Source organism: Diabrotica undecimpunctata, chromosome 8 (genome assembly GCF_040954645.1).
Source record: "Diabrotica undecimpunctata isolate CICGRU chromosome 8, icDiaUnde3, whole genome shotgun sequence".
NCBI classification, from domain to species: Eukaryota; Metazoa; Arthropoda; class Insecta; order Coleoptera; family Chrysomelidae; genus Diabrotica; species Diabrotica undecimpunctata.
The window spans coordinates 87,335,582-87,352,969 of NC_092810.1; the positions used below are offsets into that span (position 1 = coordinate 87,335,582).

The 17,388-nt window shown below is 33.5% G+C and overlaps 1 protein-coding gene across 1 annotated transcript in view; it reads left to right on the plus strand.

Moving 5' to 3' along the window:
• Positions 1–17,388, plus strand: part of LOC140447735 (uncharacterized) — a 98,934-nt gene that overhangs the window by 72,861 nt on the left and 8,685 nt on the right. Inside the window, exon 4 of the mRNA XM_072540553.1 lies at positions 10,177–10,403. Within this exon, the coding sequence (XP_072396654.1) occupies positions 10,177–10,403 (227 nt within the window). The remainder of the gene's footprint in view (positions 1–10,176; positions 10,404–17,388) is intronic.

A 17,388-nucleotide genomic window follows, 5' to 3' on the forward strand; every position in this document is an offset into this window, starting at 1 on the left:
CTGCTTTACTTGTAACCGGCGGAATGAAAACGAAAAGAAAGTTGGGAATGGGATGCTCTCGACGTCATGTAAGACGGGGACGTTACTCTTTCAATCGAGATGTTGTCTCAAAAATTGCAAAGTCCATGAAGAGAGGAGCATCATTAACAGATACTGTTTTGACGGCTGTACGAATAGCAAGATCTATAATCAAAAAACTTGGTGGTCGTAAAGAAGTTGATGTTCCACGAGTGCTACCACTAAAATCCGGAGGTTTTCTACCCCTCATACCTCTATTTGCAGGCCTTTCCGCTTTAGGGGCTTTACCGGGGGGTGCAGCTGGAGTGGCGAAAACAGTAGTCGACGCAAAGAATGCCCAAAAGAAATTGGAGGAGGATATATGACATAACAGGGCGATGGAACACATCGGGTCGGGTCTGTACCTACGTAAGAAACCGACAGGTGGATTCGGCTTGTATTTGAAAAAAAACTTCCAATAAAGCTACCCAATCGTCCGCTATATGATGTGGAGATTGCACATTACGCGAAAATACTAAACATACCACATTTTCGAGGAGTTTTCATGAATGACGCTCTGCCGAGAGGCGGTCCTCGAAAACGAGAATGCGCAGTAGTCAACTTGGATGTGTCCACACATAACGGAACACATTGGGTAGTATACAGAAGGATAAACAACAACGTAGAGTATTTCGATTCATTTGGTAATTTGAAGCCGATCAAAGAACTTGTTAAATATCTAGGTACACACACCAAAATTTCCTATAATAACCATCAGTATCAAACCGTTTTTATATAATGGATAAAGGTATGGAACTGCTTATGGCTCATATGTTTCTCAAAAAATGTTTTGAAGAATTTAGTGAAGAAGAACTAAAATTAATACCGCTAGATTATATTATACGACCCGTACGACCTTCAGAATTGTTAAAAATATGGCATAAATTGCCTGGAGAATATCGAGGATAATTTAACCTGCAGATACTACTTCCCTGCTTCGTACATTACAACAGACCCGATTGGAGGACCCACTGGGATGGACCACCTGATTCTCAAGTATCATGTCATTTGTATAGACTAGCTTTAGAACAAATAAAAATATGTAAATAAAAATTATTGTTGTTGTTGTTTTTCCAATATATACCTAGTACTCTATTGACTTGAATCAGTCATCGTGTCGCAGTTGTTGAGAGTAAATAGCACCAATTACATATTCTCGTTTTAACCTTCCACACCGATCGTATTGGATCCGAAAAAAGATTATGAAATAGCTTTTCGATTTTTTCATTCTTACAACAGTATACCAAACATTGAAAATTGCAAGTTTTATTACTACGATGACAATAACCGATTGCAACATTTTGATATCCCCGATGGATGTTATGAAATTGTCGATATTGAGGAATACAAACAAAAGAAATTGGGTGCTGACAATGCGATTAAACCGGACACGATATTTAGTCTAAAACCCAACCACAATACGTTGCAGTGTTAAATTTTCAGCAAATATAGAATTTCATTGAAGCAGCATGATAGTCTTGGTACTATATTGGGGATTTCCCCTGCACTACTAAATCCTGGACAGACACATTCTTCAGATCTGCCTGTTAGGATTATTAAAGTATCTAGCATACGCTTTGAATGCAACATTAGTACCGGAGCCTTTGATGGTAACAGACCTGCTCACACGATCTACGAATTTGTCATACCATCAAATCCTGGATACGCAATTGACGAAACTCCATACAATTTGTTGTATTTACCTGTTGTACCACAGCGTGAAATTACCAATATCACTGTGTTGGCTGTCGATCAAGAAGGACGACCTGTGAGCTTTAGAGGAGAAGATAGCACCTTGGTGTTAGAACTTAGATCGAGAAGCAGATGGGACTAATAATAGGACAATCTATTGCTCAAAGAACGCCATTAGTTGAGCAACCGTCTAAGCGGCAACATCTTACGTTGGCAAACAAATTGTTTTTACAAACGCTTGGTTTTAAACTGAAAAAGTGACTACAATGTATGGAAAACGAGCACGTTCAAACAACACCATAATGCCTCCAATATTTGACATTTATCGTAAGCCGATATTTGATGAGTCGATTCGAAAGGCTGAATATCGAACATATGTACCATCGACTCGTTCTTTGCAATGAGCGAAACGTTGTTATGCATTAACGGATCGCTCGCAATAAACGGAACTGGCTACGTCAAACTAGCAAATAATGTGGGTGCTTTTCTTTTCGATTCGTGTACGTACAGCGAAAGCGCAAGGGAAATGAAAACAGTGCGGGATCCTGGTATCGTAAGTGCTGTACGTGCCATGACATGTTACAATCAAGAAGATTCCAATTATATGGTTATGGCAGGCTGGAATTACCCTAAGGACCCCATTATATATGCTGCAGATCATTCATTCAACATACAGATACCTCTTAAGCATATATTCAACATTTTCAATGACTATCCAATGATTACGTGTGGCCGTCAAACAATAAGACTAGTTCGAGCTCGAAACGACAACGATTGCATAATTGTCAAAGAAAAAACTCCAGTTCATATTACGATTAACACGATTAACATTACTTACATTGAGCTCAGAGTCAAGCACATATTTCCCAATGATGATATTAAATTGGAACTTATGAAATCCATTCAACAAGATCAACCTATAGTTATTCCATTTAGAAAGTGGGAATTACATGAATTACCTGCCATTACCAAAGGCGCTAGACGTGAAGTTTGGGCCGTTAAAACTAGCACATCAGTTGAAAGACCACGTTATGTCATTGTTTTCTTTCAAACCAACAAACGTAACAAGAATTCAGCTGATCCCACCTTATTTGACAATGTCGATATCTAAAGTATCAGATTATCCTTAAATGGAGAATATTGGCCGAACGAGAGAATGCAGTTGGATTTTAGCAAAACTGACTACAATGAGGCCTATTTTATTTATACTGAATTCTATCCTATAGTTTGGCCGCTGAAAAGATGGATTGATCACGTGAATGGATCGCACTCTTAAACGTTCCTCTCGCTATTTTATCACTTTTCCTACGTTTACACCGCTTAACAAAAATGAACTAACTCTCGATATAATACATTTATACAGTTTTTTACAGGGTATTGATTTATATTAAATTTAAACATTTTATTGGCTTTTGCGTATAGATTTAAATTCTAAATTTTAATTTTTATAGGGTAATAATATGTCAAAAGTAGTAAACTTTAAAAAAATTAAGAGATAAATTCGGTTTCTAAATTTGATGGAATGCGATTTGTTTGAATAGAATATCTTTATTCGCAAGAATCGGTTGACAAAGAAATATATGATTTAAATGATTGAAAAACACGTTTTTGTTTCGATAAACATTATAGCAAAATTTAAATTTAGTAAACAAATTAATAATTGTAAAAGTAAATGTTAAGAATTTTACCATAATTAGAATTAATACATAATAATATATACATATAATGTATATATATATATATATATATATATATATATATATAATATAAAGGATGTTAAGTAAGTAAGTTAAGTAAGTAACACACAATTGTTAATAAACCTAACCCACACGATAATTAATACAAATTAATATAGGTACTCGTAAGGTCTACAAACATGTTTTAGCACTGCCTGACTGCCTAATAAAATTCACCAGCCAGTAGGGATGGGAAAAACCATGGACGTATAAACATAGATGGACCCAGCAATAAGATACCTTAAACACACACTGTTTTGAAGCTTCGATATTCCTGGACAAGGGGGTAAAGGGGAGTAAAACGGGTATCGATAGACTGTGATACTTCCTCAATGAGCATAAGCGTGCTTGAATTTTTACTCGCGGGGATAATTATTCAGACGTTAATAATTGGAAGTAGTAATAATGTATAAAAACACGTTTTTATAGAAAAAATAAAATACAATTTTATTTGCTTTAAAATTAATACAATAAAATATAGTTGAGCTCAAGTTAATTTTTTAATAGGTATCAAATAATCCTACGATAAAAAAAACAATAAAAAAATATACATTTGTCAAATTTAAGTACATACCTATATTTATTGATAATTGTATTAAAACATATTTTTTAAAATTGTGACAAATTTGTTTTAATACAATATGAATAAATTTCTCGTAGTAAGGGTTTCTGCTACAAAAATATTTATTATATCTACCTTCTACCTATTCTACCTTCTATTATTATACCTACTTATTAAAAAGTGGGCGTGAAAATGTATAAATTATTGGAAAGCTATTTACCGAACAGAAATATTAAAGTAAAAATGATAAATAGACATAATAGAAGACATTGGTATAGAAATAAATTTTTATTGATTGCGAAATAAAACAGTCTTAGTAAGAACGCTTCTTATGCGCACGGTCTTAGCATCTAAAGTAGTCCTCGTTTCATGATGAATTCCAATTTTAAAATATTTCTCAAGAACCAATTTTAAAAGTTGCATAGAGTGACCATCGATTGCATCTTCATCATACATATGGTCACCAAAATGCTCATAGATTGATTTTGGGACATTTTGTATGGTTTTATTAATCAAAATATTCATAAGGTTTTTAACTAGTCTGTTGTAGATATTTATAGTTTTATTAAAAAATCTGAAATATTTTTCAGCTTCCTTACAAGTTTAAATAACCAAAAACGGTGCTTTTGAAAGGTTTTTTTATACTGTTTTCTCTGTTGAAGTTTAGAGTAAGTTTCATCATTAATCTTTATTTGGAAACCTACAAAAAAAAAAATTAGTTTTATTCATTTCACTAATTTATTGTTAATTTATGAGAAATTAAATTAAAAAGCTACTAAACAGATCTTTTTAATCAGATGATGTCTACTTACAATTTAAAAATGTCTATACTAATTTCATGAACTAATATCTTGTTCAATACATTAATTAATATGAATAAACCCAATGGTACGCCTATGAAAGACATATTTTAAAATGTAAACACACAGGCTTCCTCAGTTCCTCATCTTAAATAATGTAAACAAACAGTACTTACAAATTAAATGAGACATTGGAATGTAAATATTTCGTTTTTTTTGCAAATGCAAAACTGTAGCACCATTATTATAATTTGTTTATTTCAATATTTATAAATATCACTTAAAATACAGCCAAAATATCGAAAAACAACTTTTCCTCATCTTGGGTAAAAAGTAAACAAACATGGACATGACATGGAACAGCATTTGAAGTTTGACGTAGAGCTATAAGGCAGAGAAATGTAAACACCGTTGCCATTAATAAATAGGTTTCAGTGCTTCTACATATAAAATAATTGGTTGATATCTGTTATACGCTATTATTAAATGATATGCACACTATGTGCACATTTGATGTTTTAATTACAATTAAATATATTAATATAAGTAATAAATTATTATTTTGGTTTGATAGCACCTGTAGAGTATAAAATAAATATAGTAATATTTTCAGCGATACGTGAATAAGATATTTTAATAAAAAAATGTGACAACATTTGAAGGTGCTGAGAATGTGACCTAGTCAAATAATTTTGGCTTCACATTTTTATGTAAATAACTGAGTCCATCTGTGTTTATACGTCTATGGGAAAAACCTACCGGTTTTAAGCGAAAACCGGTTTTTTAGTTCGCAATAACCGGTTTTATCGGTTGTTTTTTTGTCCTGATTATAACCGGTTTTTTATTTTTAAAGTAAAAACCGGTTATTAGGTTTTTACGGTGATTAGGATTAGGTTAGGTATTATTTTTGATCCCAATCAAAATTATTATCCTCAAGTAATTATTCCAAACAAAACCATAATTCAAATTTTATTTTATTTTATAAATACAGAAGCAAACTGAAAGTGCAAACTTGTAACCTATTGGATTAAAAAAACCGAAAAAAAAAACGGTTTTTTGGCCGGATATAACCGCCAGGTTAAACCGTAAACAAAAAAACCGGTATAACCGAAAACCGGTGTTTTGTCAAAAACCGTCATCCCTACCAGCCAGCGGAAGTTAAACACAAATAATGACGATGGTGTAAACAGTTTCTTAGAAGGTATAGTTTTGTACGAGCTATCGATGCTTGCATTGAGTGATCATGCGACCTTGAAATCCATCCTTTAAACGACCGGAGTATAGCTACATACATTCCCAACAAAAGCGACCTCTGCTCAATTTCTCAGCTTTTAAGAATCACGCATTGTTCGTCATCGATTGTTCGAAACAAGAAGACAGCATGAAAGCATCCACTGTTGACGTAAAACTCGATATTGAAGCGAATAATGGTTTTCCCGAAAATACCAAAGTCTACTGCATTATAATTCACGATTGCGTAATGGAGTACTTCCCTCTCACCAAAATTGTAAAAAGTCTAAATTAGATGCATAAAGTGTTAGTAGTACACAACCAGTCATCATGAGATGGGTGGTTTGTTCCTAAAGAACTTACCATTGAAATTGGAATATAACGAAGCCAGTACGTATTTCTGCCACAGAAACCATTCAATGCGTTAAGTAACGAGGATAAGAAGACTGTATCATACGTAGAGAAAAAACTACTTGGAATTCGGTACTCTGATTGAGAAGTTGAACTATCCAAAATAAATGAAATACTAGAAACCAAGTTGTTGTATGCAGCTGACTGTATCTACGTTCGAGGGGAACAAAAAGCAGAATATTTGGATAGGAAACGTCACGTTTTTGGAGTTTTTCCTCTTATTATTGATGTTTGCAAATTTGATGGTACGCCTCGTGCTACTGGAAACGTTGGTCCTACTGCAAACCCATGCCATGCCGCTGAATTATTTTCATGTACCGAAAGAACTGTGGATCGTCTACGTCACTGGTTTACCTATATCATAATACCATTGTAATTTTTATATGTATAAATAAATATATTGGAGATTAAACGCTTGTTTTTATTTAAAACATCTTTATTGATCGAGTCTTATATTACATGAAGATTCAAATTTTCTCTTTAAAATTTCAAAAATAATTTTTAAAATTAAGATAAATACAGATGCTAATATTATACATGACATTGCAAAGACATTGCCTATTTCACTTTTCATATTCTCGCTGGTGTTGTTGTTGCTGTTGGCACCCATGGCGTAGGTTGAATACGTTTTAATGGATATGTAGCTGGTAGCAGTTTTCTAAAGGCGTAAATCCAGGTGTCTTGCTGCTGCTGCTGCTGTAAATTCAACTCTTCCGGTTTCCACGTTTTGTTGTTGTCAAAATGCAGGCTATCTAATTGTCTTTTAATTTGTTTTATATCCTCATATGATTTAATGTCTTTATTTAACTGATCAAGTTTTCTTTGAAATTCCATTACCCTATGTATGTACTAGATGTGATTCATATTACTACTGAATATGTCCTATGTAGAATGTCACGTTTCATGTCAAATGACGTTTTGCGTCGAATGTCACATAACTGTCATGTCCTGCGTCGAATGTCGCGTCATTTCACATGACATTTTACGTTCTGCGTCGACTGTCACATAACTGTCATGTCCTACGTCGAATGTCACATCATTTCACGTGACATTTCACGTTCTGCGTCGAATGTCACGTCATTTCACGTGACATTTCACGTTCTGCGTCAAATGTCACATAACTGTCACATAACTGTCACGTCCTGCGTCGAATGTCATGCCATTTCACGTGACATTTCACGTTCTGCGTCGACTATCACATAACTGTTACGTCCTGCGTCGAATGTCACGTCATTTCACGTGACATTTCACGTTTTGCGTCGAATGTCACATACCTGTCACGTCCTGCGTCGAATGTCACGTTCTGTTAGGCACTGTACGGAAAAGAAGAAGAATGTCACATAACTGTCACGTCCTGTGTCGAATGTTACGTCATTTCACGTGACATTTCACGTTCTGCGTCGACTGTCATGCCATTTCATGTCCTGCGTCGAATGCCACGTTCTCTTAGGCACTGTACGGAAAAGAAGATGAAGAATGTTGATATTGAACGTTGACAGAAGCCAAACGTGTGTGCCATCAACGCTTTCATCTGACACCCCATACGTCAAAATCAGACCAATAGCAACGAAGATACGTTCTAGCGCCAATTTGCAATACCGCCATCTTTGTTTTTTGTCTCAACGTATTTCCCGTCTCCTCCACGTTCCAACGAGCCCTCGTACGTCACGATCGGACGAATAGAAACGAAGATATGACGTAATGCCCTTTCGGCATGCTTCGACGCGCACGGCACATACTGCGTTCAACCCCATTTTTTATCCCCTTTCAAACGAGCCCTCGTACGTCATCCTACGTTAAGCCGTTTGGCAGTTACGACCGGGGGTTGCGATTTTAGGGGGGCGATTTAGGGGTAGTGGGTATAGTAGGCATAGTAGGATAAAGACATAGTATATCTACTATTGTTTGTTTCTAGAAGGGACAAAAAAGGTGGGCTTTAATTCGAGTCCAGTTCCGTCGGACTCTACAGAAGAGGAAGACAAAACCAGGATAACCTGTAGCCAAAAAACAAAATTGCAAATACGAAGAAGTACTGGAATTATTGCTTCTTAATATTGTGGATAGAGAAACCATTTTAATGTGCCTTCATTTGAAGACAAAAGGGATAATTCAGAATTTGTTCCAAGGATGGAAGAGCCTGAACTTAATCTCGAGAATGCTGAGAGCCAAAAAGAGGTTTCGCAGTATCCTGGTAACAGTTCTTGGACAATAGTTCATCCTACTTCTCCAGTTCCTGCACTCAACCCACTCCTGGAAGAAAGCACCACTTTGCTAGGTCAGTGAAAGTGAATGTAAAACAGAGAAAAGAAGCAGAAAAAACAGACCAACCAATCCTTTACCCTGCGCCCTGTCGATATTTTTATAATTATATTATGGGATAATTATCCTCATATGGATTGCTCTCTCTCTCTTTTTGAATTGTGAAAATGTTTAAAAATTATGTGAAAATATTGATTTTTTGACAATAGGTGTTCATTGCCACTGGCTCTACTAATATAATTATATAAAATACAGAAAATAGAACAGAAGAAAATTTGGTAAATGTGCTGGGTTTCCATAAACTCTCTACTCATAGTCTTAAAATTATTCTGTAATATAATTCTGAATTGTAAATGATTTATAATTCTGAATTGTAAAATGATTCTGAATTGTTTAATATAATCTTTTGTTCAAAACAAATTTTTAATTCACTTTCAAAACAATTTTGAGTCAAAATTTTTAAAACTATTTTTAAGTTCAATAAATAACTTTCTACCATCTTCAATAGGAGCTTATCATAAAGCCTGAGGTAGTCAGGTCGAATTAAATTTTGATTTCTGACATTGCACTACAAGAAATATAAAATAAATATACAATAAATATTTTTTTTAATATGCGTTTTATCAGTACCCCTATGTAACAGAGCATGTGAATGAGAAAACAACGTAATAGTGGTAATCTCATTTTGAAAATTTGTATGTAATGAAAAGGTGTAGACACTAACATTAAGCACACAGCCAAACGTTCTCTTGTTGGAAATCCTCCAGAAAGTGTAGTTCTTCTTTAGCGTTTCTTGCAACTAGTTAAGCAGGAAATGAAAAAATTTTGTGTCATTAGAAAAATCCATAGAACTTAATTTCATTATCCATGAGACGGTGAAACAGGGTATTCAATTCTCCCTCAATTGATCTTGATTTTCATGCACTGTCCACCCAAATCCTCTTCCTTTGCCCACTCAAAGTTTTCTCTTTATTTTCTTCCTCTAGAGCGAAGTCAATCATTGCCAAATCACTTACAGCCGTCGCTGGGAACGGTGACGAGCAAATGTGTTCTCCTACCACCATCCCCAACATTTTTCTGTGTCGCTGTCTCTGCTCGAGGAGGACCAGGTGCGGGCTTCGGTGCGGCTATGTGTCCCGACGTTTATTCTTCGTGATCGCTATAAAAACAGAAGCTATCCAGTATAACACATGGTTTGTATATTGTGCTAAATAATTTAATAAGTATACATGTAAGATTACTCAGTAATTTCAATAGCTCAATAGGTAATTGGTCTGCGCCAGAAGACATTTCATTTGCAACTTTTGTCCCACTTTTCATTTCTTCTGCTGTAGCTGTTACTTGTCTTCCTTCTATCTATATATTCCCTGGCTTGTTTAAGTTTCGCCTCATGTTTTCTCTTCGTGTAATACATTTTATTATTTTACAGAAACATTATAGAAAGAAGTTCAGCATTGGACCGTTTTGATGATCAATACAACATAGAACCTCCAAGATATTCAGAGTTAAGTAGAAGAAGACGAAGCAGTGATCTTTATTTAGAACCTACTAGTTCCGGGTTGTCCAATCGGCATACTCTCTTGGAAACAGACTTTGATGTAGATATACAGACCAAAATAAAGGTGTTAGATGAAGGTGTAGATGAAGTGGATACTTGTAAGTATGGTAGAATTATTATTAATTTTATATTGCATTAAAATAATATGAATTAAATCGACCATTAACTTATTTATTTTATGGTAATAGGTTACAATTATCTTCTTCTTCGGAATTTAAATTCTGTTCATTCTTAAAACCAAGTTTTGGGACTCCGATATTCAGCTCTCGTACCATCGTTTTGGAGATCTCTCATATAATTGTAGTACCTTGCATTTTTTGCGAGCCTCTCATCGTTTATTTTACTGATGTGGTCTCTCCACTACCTGGGTTTTTGTCTAGCCCATCTTACGATATACCGGACGCCGCATTATTCTGTTATAAACTCATTCCTTTTTCGGTCCCTAAGAGTTTAACTAGCAATAGACTTATGGACAATTACTGGTCTTACGTAGGTTTTACATATTCTTATGCTCACGTGTTTGTTCCTCAAAATAATGTCACCTAGGTATCCAGATATCATTGCTACTTTGGTTATTTAGCGCTAGTTTACATCTATTAGGTTCTCTTTTAATCGTGAGTGACTGTGTCTTTTAAATAGAAATAACCATATTATATAATTTTTCTGCAATGTTTTGAAACCTCTATAGTAATCGTTGTGGGTTATCTTCATCATCCGATACAAGTATGATATCATCAGTATAGCAACATATTTTAATTTCTTTGTGTCCCATTTTGTCTTAGGGACAGTAGAGCAAGACAGACCCATTACCAAGTTAACGAATGGCCTCCAAGAGGTCAAATATTCCAGGTCAAGCTAACGTAAAGAATATACCTCTCGTTGATCCCAAAAACGTTCTTTTACCTCAGTTGCACATTAAACTGGGATTAATTAAAAATTTCGTTAAAACATTAAAAGCAGGGATGCGTTTAAATACCTTAAACAAATTTTTCCTAAACTAAGTGACGCGAAGCTGAAATACGGGGTATTTGTTGGATCACAAATCAGAAAAATATTAAGTGATCAACAGTTTGATGACAAGATGAACAATTAAGTGATGGTGAATTATCTGCGTAGAGATCTTTTAAAAGAATTGTATTCAAGTTTTTGGGAAACAAAAAAAAGTAGAAAATTACCAAAATGTTGTAGAACTATTTAAAAACTACTGCAAAATGGACTGTCGCATGTCTCTAAAAATACACTTTTTGCATTCCCATTTAAATTTTTTTTCCAGAAAATTTGGGTGCGGTCAGCGACGAGTAAGGGGAAAGGATCCACAAGGATATTCTCACAATGGAGCAGCGCTACCAGGGAAGATGGGATGCAGCAATGATGAGAATGATTCCTCATGAGAGAAAGTGATAATCTGTATCATAAAAAGAAATCAGCGTTTGCAAAAAATTTGTGTAGAAAAGACTTACTATAGTTTTTTGTCTAGTTCTGAACTTATGTATATATATATATATATATATATATATATATATATATATATATATATATATATATATATGTTTGTTTTGAGCTTTCCGCGGGAGCTATATGTGCTGTCACTATTTTTCCGGGTTTGACTCCGCGTTGTAAAATGCTGGTTTTCTTGAAAACCATTGTTTTGGCGACGTTTCGGCTTATATATATATATATATATATATATATATATATATATATATATATATATATATATATATATTATTGTGATTTTTAAAGTCTTGGTGCGCCAAGCTATAATTAGCTAATTAAATTTTTTTGATTAATTAAAATTATTTAAATGATATGATTATTACTCTATCACAATTTTAATTCTTTTATCTCAGGGTTAAATTCGTGCTTCAATATCTATGCTATTACATGTGAAAGGTAAGGTCCAGAGAATACCGGAATAATAAAAAACACATATGATCTAACACTATATATTGAAATAAAAATAATGAAATAATTCACACTCAAAAGTTTTCAATAAACAAATCTCATATAATGATTCTCAAAAATTTTGTTCTACATACGAGAACAATCAAATTAAATGGTACAAACAATATTAATTGAAATCTCAAAATTCCGAACTATTCTAACTCTCCTAATCAAAATATTTATATCCTTTCTAAATTAAGTGTAAAAATTGTGTTATCAATAAAAGAAAAACTGCAGAAAACAAAATATCTCTCTCTCTGATGATGAGTGGTCCAAATCCTTGTTCCTTATAGACTGTATTATCTCCTCTCAACCGCTCCCTATGTAATCAGCAATCTTACACAGATTGTTGCAAGTATATCGTCATTAATGATCTCATTCAAAAGCACAAATCATTCAAATTATGATAGCCTTTTCTCCTCTCGATAAACTGAATCTCTCGTTGGCCCGAGTAAAAAAATGACTCTTGGAATATCTTCTCTTTACGATAAACTGAATCTCTCGTTGGCCTGAACAGTGACTCTTGGAATATAAGTAGAGAAATATGACTTACAATATTTTGTTGTTTCAGCTTCTGTCAGATACACTAACTCCACAAAAACTCACTAACATTCAACACTACTGCTTGCTACATTTCGGGAACCGACAGAGAACAAACACTGTTCTTTCTTGAAGACTTGGAAACCTACTAACTATATCTTTTTTCTCTCCTCAATCTCGCTAAACTTTCTCCCACACACTTATCCCACCTTTTTCAATCTCCGCCAATCACAACTCGTCACAATTCCCCCATTTCTTCATTTCGATAACAAACAAATTTTTACCTATAATTATAAATTTCCTAAAACTTATTTACAAATACTATTTTTCTATAAATCTTAAAAACTAACAAAAACCTCTTTCTATAATCCTCTATTGTCTTTAATCACTACACTAATGTATTTGTAAAAACCCGTTTCAATTTGTCTTTTGTTTCACTTAAACTTATGCGGGTCAACTGAAGTATAACAAAGAAATGATTGATGCAAAGCTTACATTTTGTTTGGTACAGGTAATTCAAAGATTTAATAACTTTCCTTCTCCGAAATGTTTGTTGGATATTATCCTACTTATCTGAATTATTTTAATTTTTTGTTGAACTTTGAAATATTTTAAACAAACCAATATTTTCTTGATTTTACAGATCATAACAAATCCCCGCCATTTGATCTGCCGAAAACTCTTTGTTAAATTTTAAAATGACAAAAGTTTTCTAGGATCAAATTATTTCACTATGTTATTAAAATCTACTTATGATACTGACAAATGTCGTGAATGTTCTAATACCCCGTATATTGCCTGTCTTTATACGGGATTGGATATATTTTCGTTTTAAATTTTTCCAAGTATTTTCCCTTAAAAGAAAGTTCATAATTTTTAACCACTTGATTTACTTTATTAACAAAATCTCCATGGTTTCCTAAAATCTTCTCTATTTCCTTCTCCATGTTTTTTCCACAATTTATTTTTCTTTCATCCACCTTTTGTTCACATGTGTTCACTGTCCATAATACTTCTTCACAAAATTCTGGATTCTCGTCCATCAGTGCCATTTTTTCTTCTGTTTTCTTTTTATCCTCTAATTCCCTTTGGTATTCCGAGCACCATGTTTCTATTCCTGTCATTTCTCTGATGATACCTTCTTTTTCTTCCTGCTTCCATTCTGTTTTATCGTCGGTTGCCAACAATTCTTCTGTACCTTCTATTTCCTGTTTTTCTCTGGTCTCCATCTTATTTTCCTGCTTTCTTTTCGAACTCTTCTTCTTTTTCTTCCTTCTCTTTTTCTTTTCTGTTAGATCTTGTTCTTGTACTTTCGGTTTATCCTCTACAGTCATATCGATTTCTTTGGGTTTTTCCTGTGCATTGATCCTTCCAGAATTTGTTTTCCTATCTGTTTGCTTTTCTTCTCCTGTGTTGTCTGGTTCTGCTCTGATTTCCAGTTTATTTTCCGAAAAATTTATGGTGATATCTTTTTTCCTCAATTCATCAATTCCCGCTATCATATCATGATTTAAATCTTCAATCACCACACATTTCATAATATGGAATTTGTTTCCCACTCTTATCTGTACTCCCAAGCCTTCGTTTACTGTCGTCAAATTTTTATTGTTTGCACCCACTAAATCAACCCTAGGAATCTTATACACAAATCTGTCCAAATTTAATTCTTTTACTAGTTTTTTATTGATTAGCGATATCTCCGATCCAGAATCAATCACAATTTTAATCGCTTTATGTTTTATAAATGCATCTAAAAATATTAGATTAGAATTAGAAATTTGTCTGTCGTTTCCTATTGCTACATGATTCATCTCCCTTCTATTTTGTTGTTGGAAGCTCTGGTTATTTCTATCGTCCCTTTGTTCGTTAGTATTCCTATTCGGAGGATTTTGTGCATCTCTATTCCTGTTGTGATTTTCATATGTTCTCTGTTGTGTGTCATTCCTGTTATCGTAATTTTGTTGTCTATTGTAATTTTTATAATTTCTCGGCCTATATTCGTTTGTTGATCTGGGATGTCGGTTTCTCTGGTCATAATTTGATGAATACCTTCTTTCCGGTCCATTATATTGGTCATGTTGTCTTCTATTTCTCATTTCTTTTCTTTTCGCTTCTTTTAATTGAAGGAATTGGCACAAACTATCAATATCTTGATAGTTTCTCAAAATCACGTGATCTTCCAACGTTTCCTCAAAATGTCTGCTGATCATTTCTACCAGCTGTTCGGTAGAATATTTGTATTCTAGATATTTTGAATTGTTATATATCTGCAAAGCATATCTTTCTTCAGATATTCCCATTTTTTCGTGATATTTTCCATTCTGTAGCTCTTGGTTGATTTCTCTCTGTTTATTTTTCCCCCAGAAATAGTTGAGAAATTTATTTTCAAAATCTGTCCAATTTTCAAACTCATCTTCCTTGCTTTCATACCATAACGCTGCTCCTTCTTTCAAATGGTTTCTAATTGTTTCTTTGCAATCGTCAAAATATCTAATATGTTGTAATTTGGTTTTCAAATTTTTAACAAACGGTACTGGGTGTGTTTTCCGAATATCCCCGCCAAACTGTATTTTTATGTCACCCGGACTTTGGATGAGTACTTCTCTCCTGTCTCCCATATCTCGTTGTTTTCTGATATCCTCAATTTGTTTTTCTATTTCTTTCTTGTCTTCTTGTCAAGCCATTTCAAATTTTGTTTCTAACTGTTCTAATTCCCTTTTTTGCATACTCTGAATATCCTTCATTTTAGTTTCGATTTCTTCTCTCTGCAATTCTATTTTCCTCTCTGTTTCTTCCCTAACTTTTTCTAAACAGACTTTTACCTCATTTTCATATTTGTCCAAACGCTTTTCCATTTTTCTATCATTTTCTTCTAATTTTTGTTCATAGTTTTCCAAACGCTGCTCTATATTTCTGTTATTTAGTTCTATTGTTTGTTTTGTTTCTTGTTGATTTCTATCCATTTTCTTTGATGTTTCAATTTGGTTTTTCTCCATTGTTTGTTTTGTTTCATCCATTTTTTGTGACTGGAGTTGCATTAGTTGTAATATTTTATCTATTCCTGATAGTTCTTTTCTCTCCTCAACTATTGTCACATTTCCTTCATTATCCGATACTTCTTCCAAAATTGTTTCATCTTCTCTGTTATCCTCCTTCCTTTCCTGCATTTTACTTTGTCTCCTTGTGACAGACATGTTGTTACTTTTTGTTATTGTTTTTGTCCCCGCCAAATGTGAAATTTTACAACACTCTATATGTTTCAGAACACGACAATATTTCTCCCCAAATGTATTAAATTTTCACGACAAATATCAAATATGCAATCAGTAAAATTCAAATAATTCAAAATAAATATCAAATGTACGATTGGTAAAGAAAATAAAATCAAATAATTCAATAGCAGTAAATATCCACTAACTACGATCAATCAATAAATCAAATTTATATTCCCTGGAAAAATTGTCAAAATACTTTCAAATTCAAATTCCCTCTATGTTATATGTTTTTATCTCTGGATCACCTGTACTTATTCCAGATCTCTTTCCCTTCCTTCAAATGTACAGCTGCGATATTTTCAAGCCCCACGTTTTGGAAGCCAGTTATTGTGATTTTTAAAGTCTTGGTGCGCCAAGCTATAATTAGCTAATTAAATTTTTTTGATTAATTAAAATTATTTAAATGATATGATTATTACTCTATCACAATTTTAATTCTTTTATCTCAGGGTTAAATTCGTGCTTCAATATCTATGCTATTACATGTGAAAGGTAAGGTCCAGAGAATACCGGAATAATAAAAAACACATATGATCTAACACTATATATTGAAATAAAAATAATGAAATAATTCACACTCAAAAGTTTTCAATAAACAAATCTCATATAATGATTCTCAAAAATTTTGTTCTACATACGAGAACAATCAAATTAAATGGTACAAACAATATTAATTGAAATCTCAAAATTCCGAACTATTCTAACTCTCCTAATCAAAATATTTATATCCTTTCTAAATTAAGTGTAAAAATTGTGTTATCAATAAAAGAAAAACTGCAGAAAACAAAATATCTCTCTCTCTGATGATGAGTGGTCCAAATCCTTGTTCCTTATAGACTGTATTATCTCCTCTCAACCGCTCCCTATGTAATCAGCAATCTTACACAGATTGTTGCAAGTATATCGTCCTTAATGATCTCCTTCAAAAGCACAAATCATTCAAATTATGATAGCCTTTTCTCCTCTCGATAAACTGAATCTCTCGTTGGCCCGAGTAAAAAAATGACTCTTGGAATATCTTCTCTTTACGATAAACTGAATCTCTCGTTGGCCTGAACAGTGACTCTTGGAATATAAGTAGAGAAATATGACTTACAATATTTTGTTGTTTCAGCTTCTGTCAGATACACTAACTCCACAAAAACTCACTAACATTCAACACTACTGCTTGCTACATTTCGGGAACCGACAGAGAACAAACACTGTTCTTTCTTGAAGACTTGGAAACCTACTAACTATATCTTTTTTCTCTCCTCAATCTCGCTAAACTTTCTCCCACACACTTATCCCACCTTTTTCAATCTCCGCCAATCACAACTCGTCA